The sequence below is a fragment of the Astatotilapia calliptera genome, chromosome 20 (genome assembly GCF_900246225.1).
Source record: "Astatotilapia calliptera chromosome 20, fAstCal1.2, whole genome shotgun sequence".
Classification (NCBI taxonomy): Eukaryota; Metazoa; Chordata; class Actinopteri; order Cichliformes; family Cichlidae; genus Astatotilapia; species Astatotilapia calliptera.
This window is the reverse complement of record NC_039321.1, coordinates 30,767,752-30,784,316: the sequence shown is the minus strand read 5'-3', so window position 1 is coordinate 30,784,316 and position 16,565 is coordinate 30,767,752. Positions and strand designations below refer to the sequence as shown.

General features: G+C 41.8%; 2 protein-coding genes across 3 annotated transcripts in view; one reads left to right on the top strand and one right to left on the bottom strand.

The window, feature by feature from the left end:
* The window catches only part of cacna2d3a (calcium channel, voltage-dependent, alpha 2/delta subunit 3a), a 130,188-nt gene that overhangs the window by 19,028 nt on the left and 94,595 nt on the right, over positions 1 to 16,565 (bottom strand). For both annotated transcript variants that reach the window (XM_026155216.1, XM_026155217.1), the window contains 10 exons: positions 14,552 to 14,635; positions 14,314 to 14,385; positions 13,604 to 13,665; positions 13,386 to 13,453; positions 12,158 to 12,203; positions 11,603 to 11,700; positions 11,406 to 11,499; positions 11,101 to 11,196; positions 10,832 to 10,953; positions 9,969 to 10,046 (listed from right to left, as the gene is read on the bottom strand). In XM_026155216.1, coding sequence (XP_026011001.1) covers positions 9,969 to 10,046; positions 10,832 to 10,953; positions 11,101 to 11,196; positions 11,406 to 11,499; positions 11,603 to 11,700; positions 12,158 to 12,203; positions 13,386 to 13,453; positions 13,604 to 13,665; positions 14,314 to 14,385; positions 14,552 to 14,635 — 820 coding nt within the window. The remainder of the gene's footprint in view (positions 1 to 9,968; positions 10,047 to 10,831; positions 10,954 to 11,100; positions 11,197 to 11,405; positions 11,500 to 11,602; positions 11,701 to 12,157; positions 12,204 to 13,385; positions 13,454 to 13,603; positions 13,666 to 14,313; positions 14,386 to 14,551; positions 14,636 to 16,565) is intronic.
* On the top strand, positions 1,990 to 9,429 carry lrtm1 (leucine rich repeat transmembrane protein 1). Its single transcript, XM_026155218.1, has 4 exons — positions 1,990 to 2,330; positions 3,936 to 4,320; positions 4,411 to 4,616; positions 6,339 to 9,429. The coding sequence occupies exons 1-4, from the start codon at positions 2,294 to 2,296 to the stop codon at positions 6,848 to 6,850; spliced, it is 1,140 nt and encodes a 379-aa protein (XP_026011003.1). The 5' UTR covers positions 1,990 to 2,293; the 3' UTR covers positions 6,851 to 9,429.

Genomic DNA, 16,565 nt, shown 5'->3' with positions numbered 1-16,565 from the left:
TGCATCTGAATGTTAGTGCTCTTGTGCATAACCAGAATTTGTTGAGCGTGCACATGCATCGAGTCACATTGCAGCTGCAGCTCAAAAAACACCTCTAGAACAAGCATGCACGCATACACAGAACAGAGAGAGAGGAGTGATTTTCACATTTGTTTGTGCATTCATGCAGCAGCAGTTCCACAGCACACGGGGTGGATCATGTCAACATCCTGCAGAATTGTCAGAGGATGAACAGAACAGGAGGATGCAGACAGACTTAACTGACCTCTCCTTCCTGTCTTCTTGTTGCATTAGACTTGATTCACTGCTGTTCAGCAATATAGAAATACTGGAAACAGCTAGTTTCAGCCTCCTAGCAGACACCCCTGTGGTATCAATTTCAAAATCCTGCATCGCCTTATTCTCAAGTTATCGCATTCGCAAGATTTTCAAACCTCTGACCTCATGAGATTTGAAATCAGCCATGATTTTCAGTAGACGCAAATATGACAGCATTTTGAAAATCCTCGCATTCACAAGATTTTCAGAAAACATGACCTCTGACCTTGAGGTCAAGGTCACTGAGATTCAAAGTCATCCAAGATTTTTAGTAGCTGGACCTTATCAATCAATTTGAAGCTTCTGCGTTGCCTAGTTCTCAACTCATCTGATTCACACACTTGGGCATACACACCATCTGCCTTTAATGGCTACAGAATAAAAGTCTGTTTTGGCTACATTGCAAACATTTGTGAATGAGATCATGCACAGATAGCATCTATGTAGCTTCCCCTTAAGGTTATTTCCACATGCACTGAAGCATCACAGGATATCACGTGATCACATGGTGATAATATGTGGCGTCCTAGTCAGAGGAGGACATGTTTTTTCCTCTGTTTCTTTTTAGGTAACTCGAGGAGACGTTCACACGTTACAGCACAAACACAGCAGACTGTCTGGGCATATCAACCATACGGGCTTTTAGCAAATACAAAGGTGTCATCACACATTTGAGGATGTATTTGCCTGTGTAGGCGTACAGAACCACTCCAGTGTGCAAGTGAATGTGTCGATTTGTCTTTATGTCTGTGTGTGTGTGTGCAAGTACATGGATTTATGTTTGCCTGCAGTAGTCGCTCAAGGTTAACTGAGCAAACCTTTAGTCATTTAGAACAATAATAATGAATTTAACATAAACTGGTGACACAAACTGACCTCAGGTTTAACATGACAGAACTGACATAATTGTCAGGCCCTTCAGCAGAGGGAAGAAGGGATGTAAATATGGATGGACAGGAGAGCAAATACCACAAAGGGTATTGCAGGACTGAGCCTGCATGTAAGCTTAATCATATTTATCATAATAATCTCTCCAATCCCTTCCTTTGCTCATTTTTTGCTTCTCCTTCAAGCCACCCATGAGTTTATACAAGCTTCACAGTCAATCCATCTACACGCACATACACACGCGTATTAAAAAGAAAAATCCATGTAACTATATTGCAACCGCTACATATCCTAATGTGTGTGTGCATTCGTGCATTCTGTGTTGCTGTGCTGGGGGCGTGTTCTGCCAGCCCTTCTGCCCACGGCTCATGCATAATAGCATCCAACCATGCCACAGCAATGGGCATCCTCTGACAATGTTCGCTGCGTGCTGAAGTGTTTGAATATTTGTGCAGAGGCTGCAATCCAGATCTAATTTTGTCTAGTTCGGTTCTTGCCAGAGCAAATAGGAGGTAACGTGAATGTCAGTGAATGTGTTTGTGCTGTGATTTGAGAGGCACAGCTGTCCACTGAGAGATGACACACCATCACACTCACAAATGCAACTGGGGACAGGGAGAGCGAGGGAGCGAAGAGAGACAGAAGTGTTGATTTGGTTTGAAGAGCCGAAATTCAACATAAACGAGCAAGAGGAAATGTAAAAGATTAGGATGCAGAAAATTACAGGCAGAGGCAGAAAAAGAGGTTGAGAGATGGTAGGAGAGCAACAGGGAGAGAGAGATAAAGAGCAAGAGAGGAGAGAGAGAGAGCGCAAGCCAGGGAGAGAGAGGCAGAGCTTTCTAACTCCAGTGATTCCCAGACTGGCTGCCCGGCTGGCACTGAGCTCTGTGCTCTAATTCACCCGATCTGATGGGGTTTCATGCCCTTGCTGCCAGTGCTGGGGGTTTTAAGAGCAACACGGGTTTCTGCTGTTGATCTTAAATCTCTTCTCACCTGCTGACCATATCAGCCTGCACAGATGATTACCAGGACAAGCTAATCTCAGCCTTACTGACGGCTAATGGATCTTCAACTGAAACACCAGTAAATGCAAGTGGCCCAAAGACGACTGGCAGAAATGAGAGGTAGGTGCTCCATCAGAGGAAACAGCATAAAGAGCATTTGTGTGTGTCTGTGTGCGTATATGTAGATGGAAAGGCTGTTAAACTAGAATATTATGTAAACTGCTCCCTGACTATTGGAAAAGGGTTGCTTACGAAAGCTTTTGAATAAAAACTCTACATTTCTTGTAGCTATTTATGTTGGTACCAGGACAACTTAAAATGATGCTTGCTGCAGGTTGTGTTTGTCATGAAAAACTTCTTTGTAGGTGCTTTGGGCTGGAGGGACACATCAGAGCAAAGTGCCTCTCTGTTTTGTTGATCTCGTTCCACAAATGCTGTCAAAGAGCTCCACTGAGCCGCTGCCGTGCTCATGCTTGTATGTTCCCTGTAAGCAGGACCGTTTGTGATCACGTGACTGAATTCATTCTTGCATATGGACAGTCATTTCAGTAACGAGGATGCAATTATCACAGGTCGTTGCACTGTATTAAATCTCAACCCAGCCATGTTATGATGCGCTTTGTTTGGGGCAAGTCAAATAAAAGCTGCAAAGGCAACACCGCCAAGAGCCACTGTACCAAACAAACACCTGACATTAGAGCACCTGCGCCTGGATATCTCCACACTTGTACAACGTAATCCGAGAAGTCCACCAGCTAAACAGAGATAAAATGATGCTTTTAACTGCATGTTAGAAAATAGAAGACTGCGTTAAAATGTGGTTTATTTAAAGAATGTAGCGGTGAGATAAAGTCATTCTGGTGCAAACTGCAGAATGTTTTAAATGATTATTTTTTGCTACCTAATTCATGTTAACGTTCTTTGTGGTTGGTTATTTATTGTGTTGTTAGCTGCAGAGTGTTGCCTAAGAGCTCCTGCAGGGTAAAGACATAATTTATAAAAATATTTGATCAGAGGAACATGGAGCTTCTGTTCCGATGAAAACAGATGCGATGCAGCATGTCCATCTATTCACCAGATATGTTTGTGACTTGTGAGCCAGCTACATTTACAGGCTTGGGTCAGAGCTTCATTTCATTGAGCCTCGAGCTAGTCAAGCCAAGCTATAAATACTGCTGTAATGTTCCAGAAGGAATGGACATGAAGTTATCTCAAAGGGAATCAGACACCTAATATGTGCTGCGTATGGATTTGTGTGTGGGTGAGGGGTTATGCGGCTTTGGCAAAGTCACCAAAGGCCCCTGTCTAAGGGGGTGGGAGGTGGGAGTTGGCATATTAGCAGAAGTTTACTTTCTTGTTTATTATACAAAAAAACAATGCAAAAAAAGCAAAGAAAAAAGTTACATATTCAAGCCAAAAATGACACAATCCTGTATTTTGTTTTCCCCAGATTAAAATAAGTTATTTCTGTTATTATATACTACAGAAAATATAGCGACAAAATAAACTGCAAATCATCGAACGCCGTTTTATTTACATGGAGACTAGACTGTAACACTGTGGCGTGAATCAATTGCAATTATGTAACAGTACTGCAGGATATTATTGAACACTTTTGAAAGCTGTAGAATGAAGGGTTACAGTGCACCTTCATTTCTGACACGCAGCTGCAAATATTCCACTTTTACACGTCTGATCCACTAATGCGTCCCTTTGTTTCCACAGCGATACTGGTGTGTGCTGTCCTCTCACTCCTGTCTTTGTCACATGCCTGTCCGAAGGAGTGTAGCTGCAACAGCAACACCAAAGCAGTAGACTGCCGGGGTCGAGGACTGTATGACATCCCGCGACGACTGCATCCAGACACCCAGGAATTATACCTTCAAGATAATCGCATCAGGGGGCTTGGATCAATGGCTTTCAGGGAAATACCCCTTGTTCGCATTCTCGATATATCTAATAACTCTATAACAACAATTTCGCCGACTGCTCTGCTTGGGCTGAGAATGCTGCAGCGACTCAGCCTGGCTCACAACAACCTGAGGGAGCTCGACAAGCGGCTGCTTGGACCTATCCGCTCACTTTCACACCTTGACCTCTCACACAACAGGTTAGACCTTGATGCTAGAAAAAAAGTTACGTTCCCTGATTTGATTTCGCATGACTCTCATTTTATTTTGTTTCGTTTCCCTTTCACCAGCCTGTGGGGTTTGCCGGGAGCCATGGGGGACAGTTTGAGGAACCTCAGCCACCTGGGGCTAGCACACAACAGGCTGACACGATTAGATCGTTCCCTGTTGGAGGCCCTGACACACCTGGACAGCCTTGCACTACGCAGCAACCCCTGGAGGTGTGACTGCCAACTTATAGGCCTCAAACTCTGGCTGGAGACCTACCTCTTTAAAGGTCAGACCACTATCAGCTCTAGGCAGCGACTGGGAAACTTCCATAACATTTCCAAGGTTCATCCATAACAACGCCTTTCTTGCTGGGCAAAGTGCTGATTGTAATATTTAATCACAGCAGTACAAGAAATACATGGGAATAAATCTACAGCAAGCCAGAGGTCAGGATGCAACAAGTGAATATTCTTAAAAAGAAGAACAGAACTTTATAAAAATGTGGGATTTCAGCATAAAAATGTCTCCAAATGAATATCCTGCTGAGAATTTTTCATTGAAGAGACTATCAGCGTTAACTGTTAATACAGAGATGGTCATTTCCAGCTGCAATAATGTATATCTGTATACAGTATCTCTGCTCTGGCACAACTTAGCAGCAAGACGCCTGCATAGAACAGACGAAGCATCAATGACAACAGATCAGACAAAGCATGAAAGGAGGATGTGATGTGAAAGGAGGTTGCAAAGAAGCTTGCAGACAAGCTGAGCGTTGCTTTGTATGTATTAAAACTTAAAGTTGTACTCTGATCTTTGAGCAGGTTGCATCATATCTCAGACTAATTATAGAGGAAAATGCCTGATTTTGCACCTCGGCCAATGCAGTTGACCTTTGAAAAACCTGGAAACTATATTTATATATATATATATATATATATATATATATATATTTATTTACTGGGGGTACTCATGATTACAGGGGAGCTCATCAAATGTCATCTGTATGGGGAACGAGTTAATGATAGTTAATTGTTTTTTTAGTTTTTAAAATATTAAATCAGTCCGCTTGAGAATCTACTGAACACGGTGCACTGCAGCTCTTATAACTGTGGTCTTCAGCTACACAGTGAAGATTAAGAGTTCTTTGTTACTGTGAAACACATTATTTTCCACGCAAAACTAAATCCAGCACGCATTAGATAGCAAAATTACCACTGTATAATGAAAGCCGGGCGTGCATGGAGCTGGCTGGCACGCCTACATGCCTATGTCACCCTGACACAGCTTTCATCTTACAGGCTGAAAATTCTAATTACTACAAAACAGAACAACGAATCCAGATACAATAATGCATGCTTAACAGAAAACCAGTGGTTAATAACACAAGCAGAGTCACAGTGTGTGACAGAGCATGCTTTACAAGAAAACAGAGCGATGAATATTAGCCTCCTAAGACCCGAACTCTTCCTCGGCAGCATTTTGAATTTCTCTTTGATATTTGGGCACATTGGCGCCCGATGAATGTAAAAACAAAGAATTACCAGATTTTTTTTAACCTTATTTTTGTTTTTATGAAAAATGAGAGCCACATATGAGGATATTCGTGTAAAATGTTGATAGAACAGTAGCAGGATAATGTCCTCGTAAGTGGATATCAGGCCCTTGTAGATAAAAATTGAGTATTTTGATCTAAATAACCCAAAATGTGATGTCCACATATGTGGACGCAGGTCCTAAAGTGATTTATGGTACATACAGAAGGCAGTTGACCCATGTTACTCAGCTCTAGTGATCCAACTTCTTTTAATCACATAACACTTGCTAATGTGGCCGTTTACAGTAATATATCCTAGACTAAAAACACAAAGTGCAAGCTTAGCTGATGAGTATGACTGAGGTTTTCTCTGTAAGCTGCTGCAAAGGATACTTGGTGATTAAGTTATGAACAACTGACACAACCTTCAAAACTCAGTGTTGGTCATTTCTAACTATTAAACTCTGACCCCAGGTGGAGTGGTGGATGAAGTGCTTTGCTCCCAACCAGAAGAAATGAAGGACAGAGACCTGCAGAAGATCCCTTACCAGCTCTTCCATGTCTGTATGACTACAAGCTACCATTACCTATTTGCCAACATACACCACCTTGAGTCTGAGAGACTACTACAAAGTCACACCCATGGCAACCACGCTCATCCTTCTAGCCATGCTCTCCACGTCCCCATGGCGATGGGGGAGGGATTTGGTGGTGGAGGTGGAGGTGGCATGGCAGAGTGCGAAACTAAGCAGAAGCCACGGCCCGTCAACCTGCGGCACGCTATTGCCACAGTGATCATCACCGGTGTAGTGTGTGGGATCGTGTGTCTGATGATGCTGGCTGCCGCGGTGTACGGATGCGCCTACGCCGCTATCATGGCCAAATATCAGCGGGAGTTAAAGAAGAATGAGGAACTAGCGGCAGCGCAGGGTGCAGATCACGCCACAGCAGATGAGAAGGAACCACTGGAGAACGCCATCGCCTAGGAGACGACAACTACCCCGAGACTTAAAACCTGGGCCTCAACCCTTTAACCTAATTGTCTGCGGATGTGCCACGCGTGTGCTTGTGCATGTATGTGCGCGAGAGATTATTTATTTGCGAGTATGTTCACCTCATTTCTGAGACTTGGGTAGCTAAACTCCACAGGTATCTATGCACTGATCAGAAGAGTGTCTTCTGCTGTATGCGGGTTTGAAGGACAGGCCAAAGAATTCCAACATTCGTTTTGTCTAAGAAAAGCATATCACTGATATATTTATAACTGTGTACTTGTAGGTATAATCGTGACGCTCTTGTATTTAAAAAATGGACTTTAGAGTTTGGTTGTCGTTTGGTTGTTATTCGTAATTTTGATAACTCATAGTAGGCAGCTGCTGTCAGTCCTGTCGCATCACTGATGTGAGTGTATGTGAACGAGGTTGTGTTTTTATCTGTGACTGAGCGTGTGTGAAAGCGTACTGTACTGTACGCACATATTACAGATGCGTCTGTGCCTAATAATGTGACACAGGTTTGAGGAGGAAGTGTTTTCTTAAAGGATATTTTTCCGTTTGTGACGTTAAAAATGAGAAATTCGCTGAAGCAATAATGAAACAAACTAAAACAACAACACAACTCGGATTCAGCCTTGTTGTTTTTCTCTTCACTTTGTGAGTCTGAATTATCGTCACGCTGCACACACACACACACACACACACACACACACACACACACACACACACACACACACACACACACACACACACTAAGTTTTAGAACTACAGGTTTTGAGAACAGTCCTGTTTGTGATTTTATGCTGATGGTAGTCATGTCCTACAATATGTATTATATATAATAAAGGGAAGCGTTTTACCTGATCAGTATACTGCCAGTTAATTTGATAAGGTCCTTAAAATATTGTTTAAGGAGGGGAAATCTGGGGAGATTTGCTCATGCTGGAGAGAAATCAACTCGTGAAATATTATTTATACATATAAAAACATTATTTTAATGTCTAAATCAGAAGAAAACAGTAACACAACTCAATACACTGTTCTGTAAGACAGTGTAAGACCCTCAGGCGAAAATGCCTCCGACAGTAGTTACAGTTACAGTGAAATGAGGGCTATCTGTGTGGATGTCTTTGCCCATGTCAGCTTAATGATCCGCTGAAACGATGGCATATCTGTAACAATTTGGGACTTCTGAGGGAAACATCGGGAGATGCACATTTGACATTATATTTTTTGCATCTTTTATTTTATTACAAGCAAAATGTCTCGAGAAGAAACAGAAAATATGAAAATATATTTTTCCTGTGTCTATTAGAAAAAACTATTATTATCGATTTTTGGAGAGTTTCGATTACTCAGTGCAGTGAGACAGACGAACGTGCAGAAATGCTTTAGGTTTAAATGCCGTGACTTTCATGGTTTTGTGTATATCAGGGTAGGAGACTCACTGCACGTGTCTTGGGATGTGACCACAAACACTGATCCACACGCAAGCGGACTGGAATACAAATGCGTGCCTATGTATGCACATATTAAAATTGTGACTCGATGTCTGCAGGGCCAGTGGTATGTGATGTCATCAGCCTGTCCTGTTAAGTTAGCGTGTTCGCGTATTCACAAGTCCACAGCTCAGTGGAGCGCAGTGCAGTGAAAACTGGCCCTAACCGCCCTACGCTCAATTTGCATTCTAGCCTACATCTCTCCTCCCATCTGACTCTCTTATATAAAATCATCCGCACAGACACCCCCTGCTGCTCTGACAAACGTGATCATCAGTGCCGTACATCAGCACCCACTCCAACAATAAGGTCTTCTAAAAGTCTTGATGCTGACTAGTCATTTGCATTGCTGCTGAGTAGGATTTGAGAGAATGTTGTTATCTTAAAACTACAGTGATCAAGTCATCAGGGTCAAATAATCCTGTGGGCTGGTGTAAACTGTGGGCTGGAAACCTGATGCATACGCTGTGTGCATGCATGTGTGCATGCTTGTGTGTCTGCGTGCGCCGTGGCAGCGCACAGACTCTCCCATCTCTGTCCTTCTGCTCCAGTGGTTTCCCCCTGGCCAAGAATACCCACAATGCACTGCTTTCATGTCAGCGCATCCAGGCACCGTGAAATAATTTTCTCTCCCACTGCCCTTTTATTTGGTCTCTTATTTTATCACTGCTAGCCCGAAAGACTTCCCTCGTGTTTCTCTCCACATCAAACCGTGTTCTGGGATTTCTCCACTGGCACGAAGCTGGTCGTCATGTGTTGACGAGAGCGTGGACACAGATCCTTAGTCTTTGGTCCTTTGTGTATATTTTCGCCAGTGGAAAGGATGGCTGTACTTCACAAGTGTGCTTCACTATATGTGACTAGAACAATTCATTGATTTAAAACTCTAATCTAAATGTTAAAAACAGTGAGGAAGCAGGATCATCTATACCAATTACTACGAATAAACCATCACAAAACTTTCATAACTCAACTGACCTATACTCACTGTAACACTGACTCTTCCTGTGGCTTTGGGGAGAGTTAGATTATAAACAAATGTCCTAAAAATACAACCTAGTGACAGAGAAACCATATGTATGCCTGCATGTCTGTCCTCCTCCCCCTTTTCCCCTCCTTCCATTTATTCTTTTCCTCTGTAACTGAGATAATGGTAACTCAACAAGAGCCATGAACTTTCTGACTGCACCAAGTTGCACTGTATGGGCGTTACATTGTGGGGCTTCTGAGTCACCAGGATGTGAGATGAGGCAGGCCACAAAGAAATCATCTAGGCTGCAATATGCTTTAAACAGACACAGAGGCATAAGAAAAAAATGCACGAAAGGCACTTACATGCAGACTTTCAGCTTTAATTTGAAGCAGTGTTCCACTGATATGCAGTAATTAAGCATAATTACTAAAGGATGTAACAATCTATTGTAAAATGCAGGGGTAAACACACAGACATGGGCAGGGAGTGTTTCACCTCAAAGTGGAAGAGAGGTGTGGGGAGACAAGTGTAAACTGGGGAAAATGAAGCCGTGTAAGGTTCTGTGGATGTGGGTGTGCGCATAGGTGAGTGGGTGTAAAACAAAAATACAGGAAGACACACTTGCGTGCTCGCTTACCTGCAGCTATTGGTGATTTCCTCTCATCCAAAAGCTGAATAGCAGTACTGGCCAAAACAACACTCTTGTTCTCCGACCCTGAAACGCACACAAAAGCACACACAAATACAAACGACAAAGACACGCAGAGTTCACATATCAGTCATATCATAATTCCTTATATTATTTCTGAACTGACCACAGGGAGATTGGAGAGAGGAACGCTGATCATAGATACCACAGAGCCCTATTTATGGCTGCAGCTAACTACCACAGTCCTGAGAGGAAGAGTGCATCCAAGGCAAGTCCGGCGAGTAAATAAGAGGCTTTCAGATCACTTGTATTAGCTGGCACTAATGGAAACCCTGAGGCTGAGAACAGATGAGAGCACATTCTGCCTCTGGAGGAGAAACCCTTTTCTTAGAGAAACAGTTACACTGAATATGCGCGAGGGGCTTGTGTGTATGTGGGTCTTTTTGTGACTCTGTGTGCGTCTGTATTTGTGTTCTGGGCAAGTCACTATGGAAAGGGCTGAACCTCTTCCTAATGTATCTTATTTCAAGCCACAGCAATCAGTGCGATCCACAAGAACACAGCCCAGAATTAATAAGAGAGGAAGGGGAGGTACAGATGCACGGCCAGAGAAAACAGCCAAAAATGGGTGAAAGAGGGACAGAGAACATTTCAAAGGGTCCTTTTAAAACCACATTAGTGTATTCAATTAGTTTACAAAATATAAGCTTCTTTAGAAAATATAATGACTGTGTTTTTTAACTCGTGGGTTCCAGTGTCGTCAGTTCACTATAATGAGGATTTAACAGTACCGATGTTTCCTCAAACACAGAGACAACATCATCACCATCCAAATGAAAGTCACGACTAACCTGTGTTAAAAGGCAGAGAGTAAACAAAGGTACCAGGAACTTGTTCTGCCGCTCTCTTGTACCACAGGGGAAAGTGGTCGGCATTGAACACCCCCTCTCGGTCTTCAGCTGTCAGAAAGTCTCTTAAAGCAGACGGGAAACAGAGAATACAAATGACGCACACGACACACCAAATATACAAACTGGAATCGTAAACAACACTAAAGTCAACACAAACATCAGGCCGTGTTCATGCGCACACACTGTATGCGTGCAGTCAGAAAACGTACTTGCTTGTAAGTTCATCTGGCACCACAAACAGGTTAATCCTGGACAGGCCTGTTCTCGTGCCCAGGTAAGCTATCTCCACTCCTTTATCAGAATTCCTGTATCATGTGACAAATGAATATCCGGCTGTTGTGAATTCATTTTAAGCCAAAGAAATCAGTAACTGTGCTAAATTATTAACATTTTAGCTGTGCAAATATATGCTCCATATTATGGTATTTTCTATTTCAAAGAGGAATAAAATCCAACATAAATAACAACATCATTTCACTTTCCTTTTATTTTAAAGGGTAATAAGGTGACATACTCTGACTTATTAAGCACAAGGCTGGTCCAGTAGGCTTCCAATGGAGCGGTCACCACTGCATCAAAGAGAACTTCCTGAATCAGCTCCTTGTCACCTAACAGGACAAAGGCAAAAAGGCACATTTCCACACGTGAAGCTTGTTCATTAACTTGCTAATAACATATAAAATATGGGGGCTGTAAATGAGCATAACTAACAATATAAGTGGGGTTCGTGCCCACTGAGGTACAGTTTAATTGCCTCTATCTGACTCAGGTAGCGGTGCTCTGGGTGCTCATCTGTGTTGCAGTATGTCCTGTAACATGACAAGAGAGAAAAATATGAGCGTTTGTTAGAGTCACAACCAACTTCAGATCAGTTCCTTTCTTAAAACTGTAATCGCTTTAGTTTTGGTCACATAATCCAGTTGCTTTCAGTTGCTTTTGGATTGCAAAGCATCTCCAGTGAATAAAACCTGAGGTAGAAGGAAGACACTTCTTTTCATTTACAAGCATTAGTTTGAAAAGCATTTATTGTAATGTGTTTAGATGTTGGTTCCCAAGCCTGGAGACCACAAGTCATCAAGTGACACAAACAATCAAGTCAAAGTTCTGCAGATCCCAAAAACTGTTGTAGAGCTGTTGTATTTCAGCTGACATCAAACCTAACTTTGATTTATTTTTATGATTTGGCAGTATTTTAGGATTTAGCCCAATAAAGATGTCCTTTGAGTAAGGGACGGGGATAAAACAGCGGCGGGAATATACTCTTACCATTCGTCTGCCAGGGCTACATCAGGATGCTCCAAGTCATGAAGTCCTGTAAAAAAGAAAACGTGAAAACTATTTGGTTCAAAACAAATACGCAAAAACACTCAATATGAAGTCATAATAATAGGGCTAGGCATCTACATCTCCACTGCGCACACTTAAACACACACCGGGGGATGAAAAATGTGTTTTTTGAATGGATGTGACAGCTCTGATTAGATCAGGAAGAGCCAAGTCATGCTCTGAGCGCTCTGTGTGATGGACATGTTTAGAGAAACACACAGACAGACACACACACCACCACCACCGCATGAATATTAACATGCATGGGGACTGACGTGAAAACAGACATGCATGCACGTGGAGAAACACACAAGCAGGAGCAGACATACAACACTGTCAGGAGAAGGACGCACAACACACCTAAGGAGCCGCAAAGGGGAATATTTAACTTCCTGTGAAGTTGTGGCTTTTTAAATCACTACATGAAGAGAAAGACTAGACAAAAAGTGTCTACAGGTTTGAAGAGGAACTGGTTACGTTGGGCCAAAGAGGAGAAGTTAGAAGACTTTACATACCCAACACAGTTTATAAAACATGATGAATGTTTACTGATTTAATCAGATTATCTAATGTCAACTTCATCCAGTCACAACATCAAATGTTATTTTAACCTTCGTGTAATATTAATCCCTTAATACAATAATCATAAGATTTGAACGGGCATAGTTAATGTCAGAATCCAGCTTTTTCTGCACAAATATCACCGAGGATGGAAAAGTATTTCTTCTTGTTATTGTTTTTAAAAACAGGCCGTTTTATTGGTTCTGACTAATCATTCTGCAAAGAGACTTTTATACCATGCATTCCTAGAAAATGATATCCAAATATATTTTTATTAAACATTTTTGTCCTAAAATAACTTTAGAAAGTGCATTTTGTGATTGTGTTTTTGTGTTTTTATACAACAAAATAATAGAAAAGTATTATTATAATACTAAAAAGCTCTCTGTGATGCTGCATTTCATGTAGTGCTCAGAGAAGCATTTACAAACTAAACTACTTGCTGAGTGCTTGTTTAATGAGAAACAGAAAAACAAAGGCCCTTAGAAGAAGAAGAGGGATCGAGAGAGTGCGAGGGAGAGAAAAGTAGGAAAACAAAAATAAAAGCAACAACAAAAACAACAACAACACAGAAATGAGTCAGAAAGCAAAAAGGCTGATTTCCTACCTTCCTCTACTGTCACGTTCCCCCTGAAGAAAAACTTCCCATGGCCTCTGGAAAGAGCAACCCCTAGACTAAAACAAACAAACAAAACAAACAAAAATAAACAAAAACCCCTAAAACAAAACAAACAAAACATATTTCCTAAAAATCTGTTGTCGTTTACAGATTAACCACCGGAAAATTCAGCTTCGTTAGCTTAAGGAAGTCTTCAGACTTCTTACCTGAAAGGAGTCCCTTTGATGTCTGTGTAGTAGTAATCATTGTGCAAAATCAGCACACGTTTCTGAAAGAGGTGAATATAGAGGCTGCGTTAAACGCCAGGCGGTGCTGTCTGATATCATTTCTTGCAATCTAGCGCCATCTAGTGGTGCAAGTAGTACAAGCTTCTGTTGGGCAGTCCTTAGCTGCAGATGGACATCAGTACATTCATAAAGAGTCTCTTGTGAGCGTCTCTGTCTCTCTATATAAATATAGATATACAATAATAATAATAATAATGTGTGTGTGTATGTGTGTGTGTGGATGTCTGTATAATATCTGTATAATAATCAGCCTAATGCAAATCGCTCTTTAATATGTGCGAACACACATTTAACACATTCACACATATCTACACACACCTTTCTCTCTCTCTGACAGGCAGGAAGTAAAGCAGAATCAACGGGCTGCTGTTTCCCCGTATTCAGCAACATGTGCTTTGTGGAGATAAGGGGCTCACACGCAGAGAGACACACCAGTGCATGCACAGCAAACCAAATCAGAAACAAAATCCCCAAGTCAGTCCTGTACATCACTGAGCCAGCTGTAACAAGCCCTTAGCAGAGTGAATGCTTGCTGGTAAGTATTTTCTCTCGCTCAGCCTTTAGGACATTCTGACAAGTGCGTTGTTTGTGCGTTTTGTTGTTTTATTTCTGAACTTTGCATTTCTCACCCCTTTGTCTACACTCTTCTTCACCTCCATTGAGAAGATCCCCGTCTTCCTGTTGACCATTGCATTTCTTAGCTAGAAAGACAAAGCGCACACACACACACACACACACACACACACACACACACACACACACACACACACACACACACACACACACACACACACAGTTGTGCTTGATGACACTGATTTTCAGAGCGCTGCTGTCCTGACACTTGATGCAGATTTACTAGTGTCTCACCGTGTCTTCCTTATCCTCCCATTCCACCTCAGACAGATCCACGCTGCTATAGTTCGGTTTTCTTCTCTTCTTGCCATCTCCATACTGCACAAACATCCCAACACACACATGCACGCACAATCAGAAATACTGGAAATGACATAACAGAAAGAGTATGCCAAACTACGGCAATTCTTTTGTTGTTCTGTTGTTGTTATCAGTTATCAAAACAAGCCATTGCATTTCACATAATGAAAATGTCATCACAACCTCCAAGAAAATGTTTGTATTTTGTTTTAAATAGTCTTGAACAATAGTTGTCCAGTGTCGCATGTTTGTTAAGCCACATAGCAACTGCACTGTGATCCAGTCAAGCAGGGGCGAAACTCAAGGGATGAACCAGTGTTGTGTGTACATATAATCTACAACTTGGCAAAGAATCTATTTTAAATTGAATCTTTACTTTGTTACTAACATGCACAAACACATCATTTATTCCCATTTATTTAGTTGAATGTATAAAAAGATAACAGAGTCTGACAGCTATAAAATACTATGTTTGCACCAACAAGGGCCACTAGCCAAAAACTTGGCACATCTTGGTGTGGATGGTGTTGCATGGTGGTTCTAGACAAAACTGTGCAGGTGACAGGCCAAATCTACATCAGATGAACCGTATATAAAAGTCATGTCCTTAAAAAACAGGAAAACAGTCCAGTGGACACCAAACACGGGACCTGAAGATCATCAGAAATAGTTTCAGTGGCATGGAGGCAATCATGGAGCCATTTTACCTCCTTTCTTTCCTTAAGAAGGGAAAGAGGGAAACAGACTGAGGTGTATAATAGCGAAGAAGAAACTGAGAAGATTAAATGAGCAAATACATGATAAATTATTACTGAACCAAAGAATTAATCTTTTGTAACAGAAAAGACTACAGAAAGAGTTTGATGAGTAGGTTGATATTGCTATCATAATTGACAGTTAAGTATGAAAGTAAACCCCGGAAGCCACCAGCCAATCTTTGTTTAACTGATACAGAAGCAAAAGTAAAAATGAGAGGGAATAGAGTTTTACATGGTTGCTGCTGCTGTTTCTTGCTTGTGGTTACTCAGTCATGCTGACAAATTACCTTTGGCTTTGAAAATTAGGACTGTGCTCTAATGTAAGAAGTAGCCACAGAAAGACAAGCAAGCAACTGTTGACAAACTATCTCCACATAATCCTGTTTGCACCTGCGCAATAATAGCAGAAGCTCGTTTTTCAAAGCTACTGTAATGAAAAAAAAGCAGGAGTGACACAAGAGAAACCAAAGCTTCAAAAATGTAAATGTACTTTGATGTAAGTGGCCAGATAGTTTTCACTGGTTAACATACAACAAAGAGACGATGGGAGTGGGCGGCTTCAATTGTGCAGAATGTGATGCAGCTTGCAGCACAGTTTCTAACAGCTTGTCTCACCAAACTACATGCATGAAAAAAGAAGAGGATCTTTTTACTCCATTCAAATCACATCTTTTTCAATAAGAAAAGGCTTATTTATTGAAACAGTGAGTTTTAAACAAAACAGTCAATACGTTTTCTGTTTGTTCCTGACCATCCCTTTTAATAATGGCCTGTATTTGTATAGCGCTTTTCTAGTCCCTAAGGACCCCAAAGCGCTTTACACATGCAGTCATTCACCCATTCACACACTCACACACTGGTGATGGCAGCTACATTGTAGCTGTAATGACAGAGGCGAGGCTGCCGGACACTGACGCCACCGGGCCCTCTGACCACCTCCAGTAGGCAACGGGTGAAGTATCTTGCTCAAGGACACAACGACAGAGACTGTCCAAGCCGGGGCTCGAACCGGCAACCTTCCGATTACAAGGCGAACTCCCAACTCTTGAGCCACGATCGCCCCGTGATACGTTAATACGACTTTAACAGCATGGCCCACTTTATTAGTAGAGTTTTGCTTTATTTCTCGGTCAACTTCATAATTAATAACTTCATATTTCAGGGTAACAATCCAGTAAGTTCCACAACGT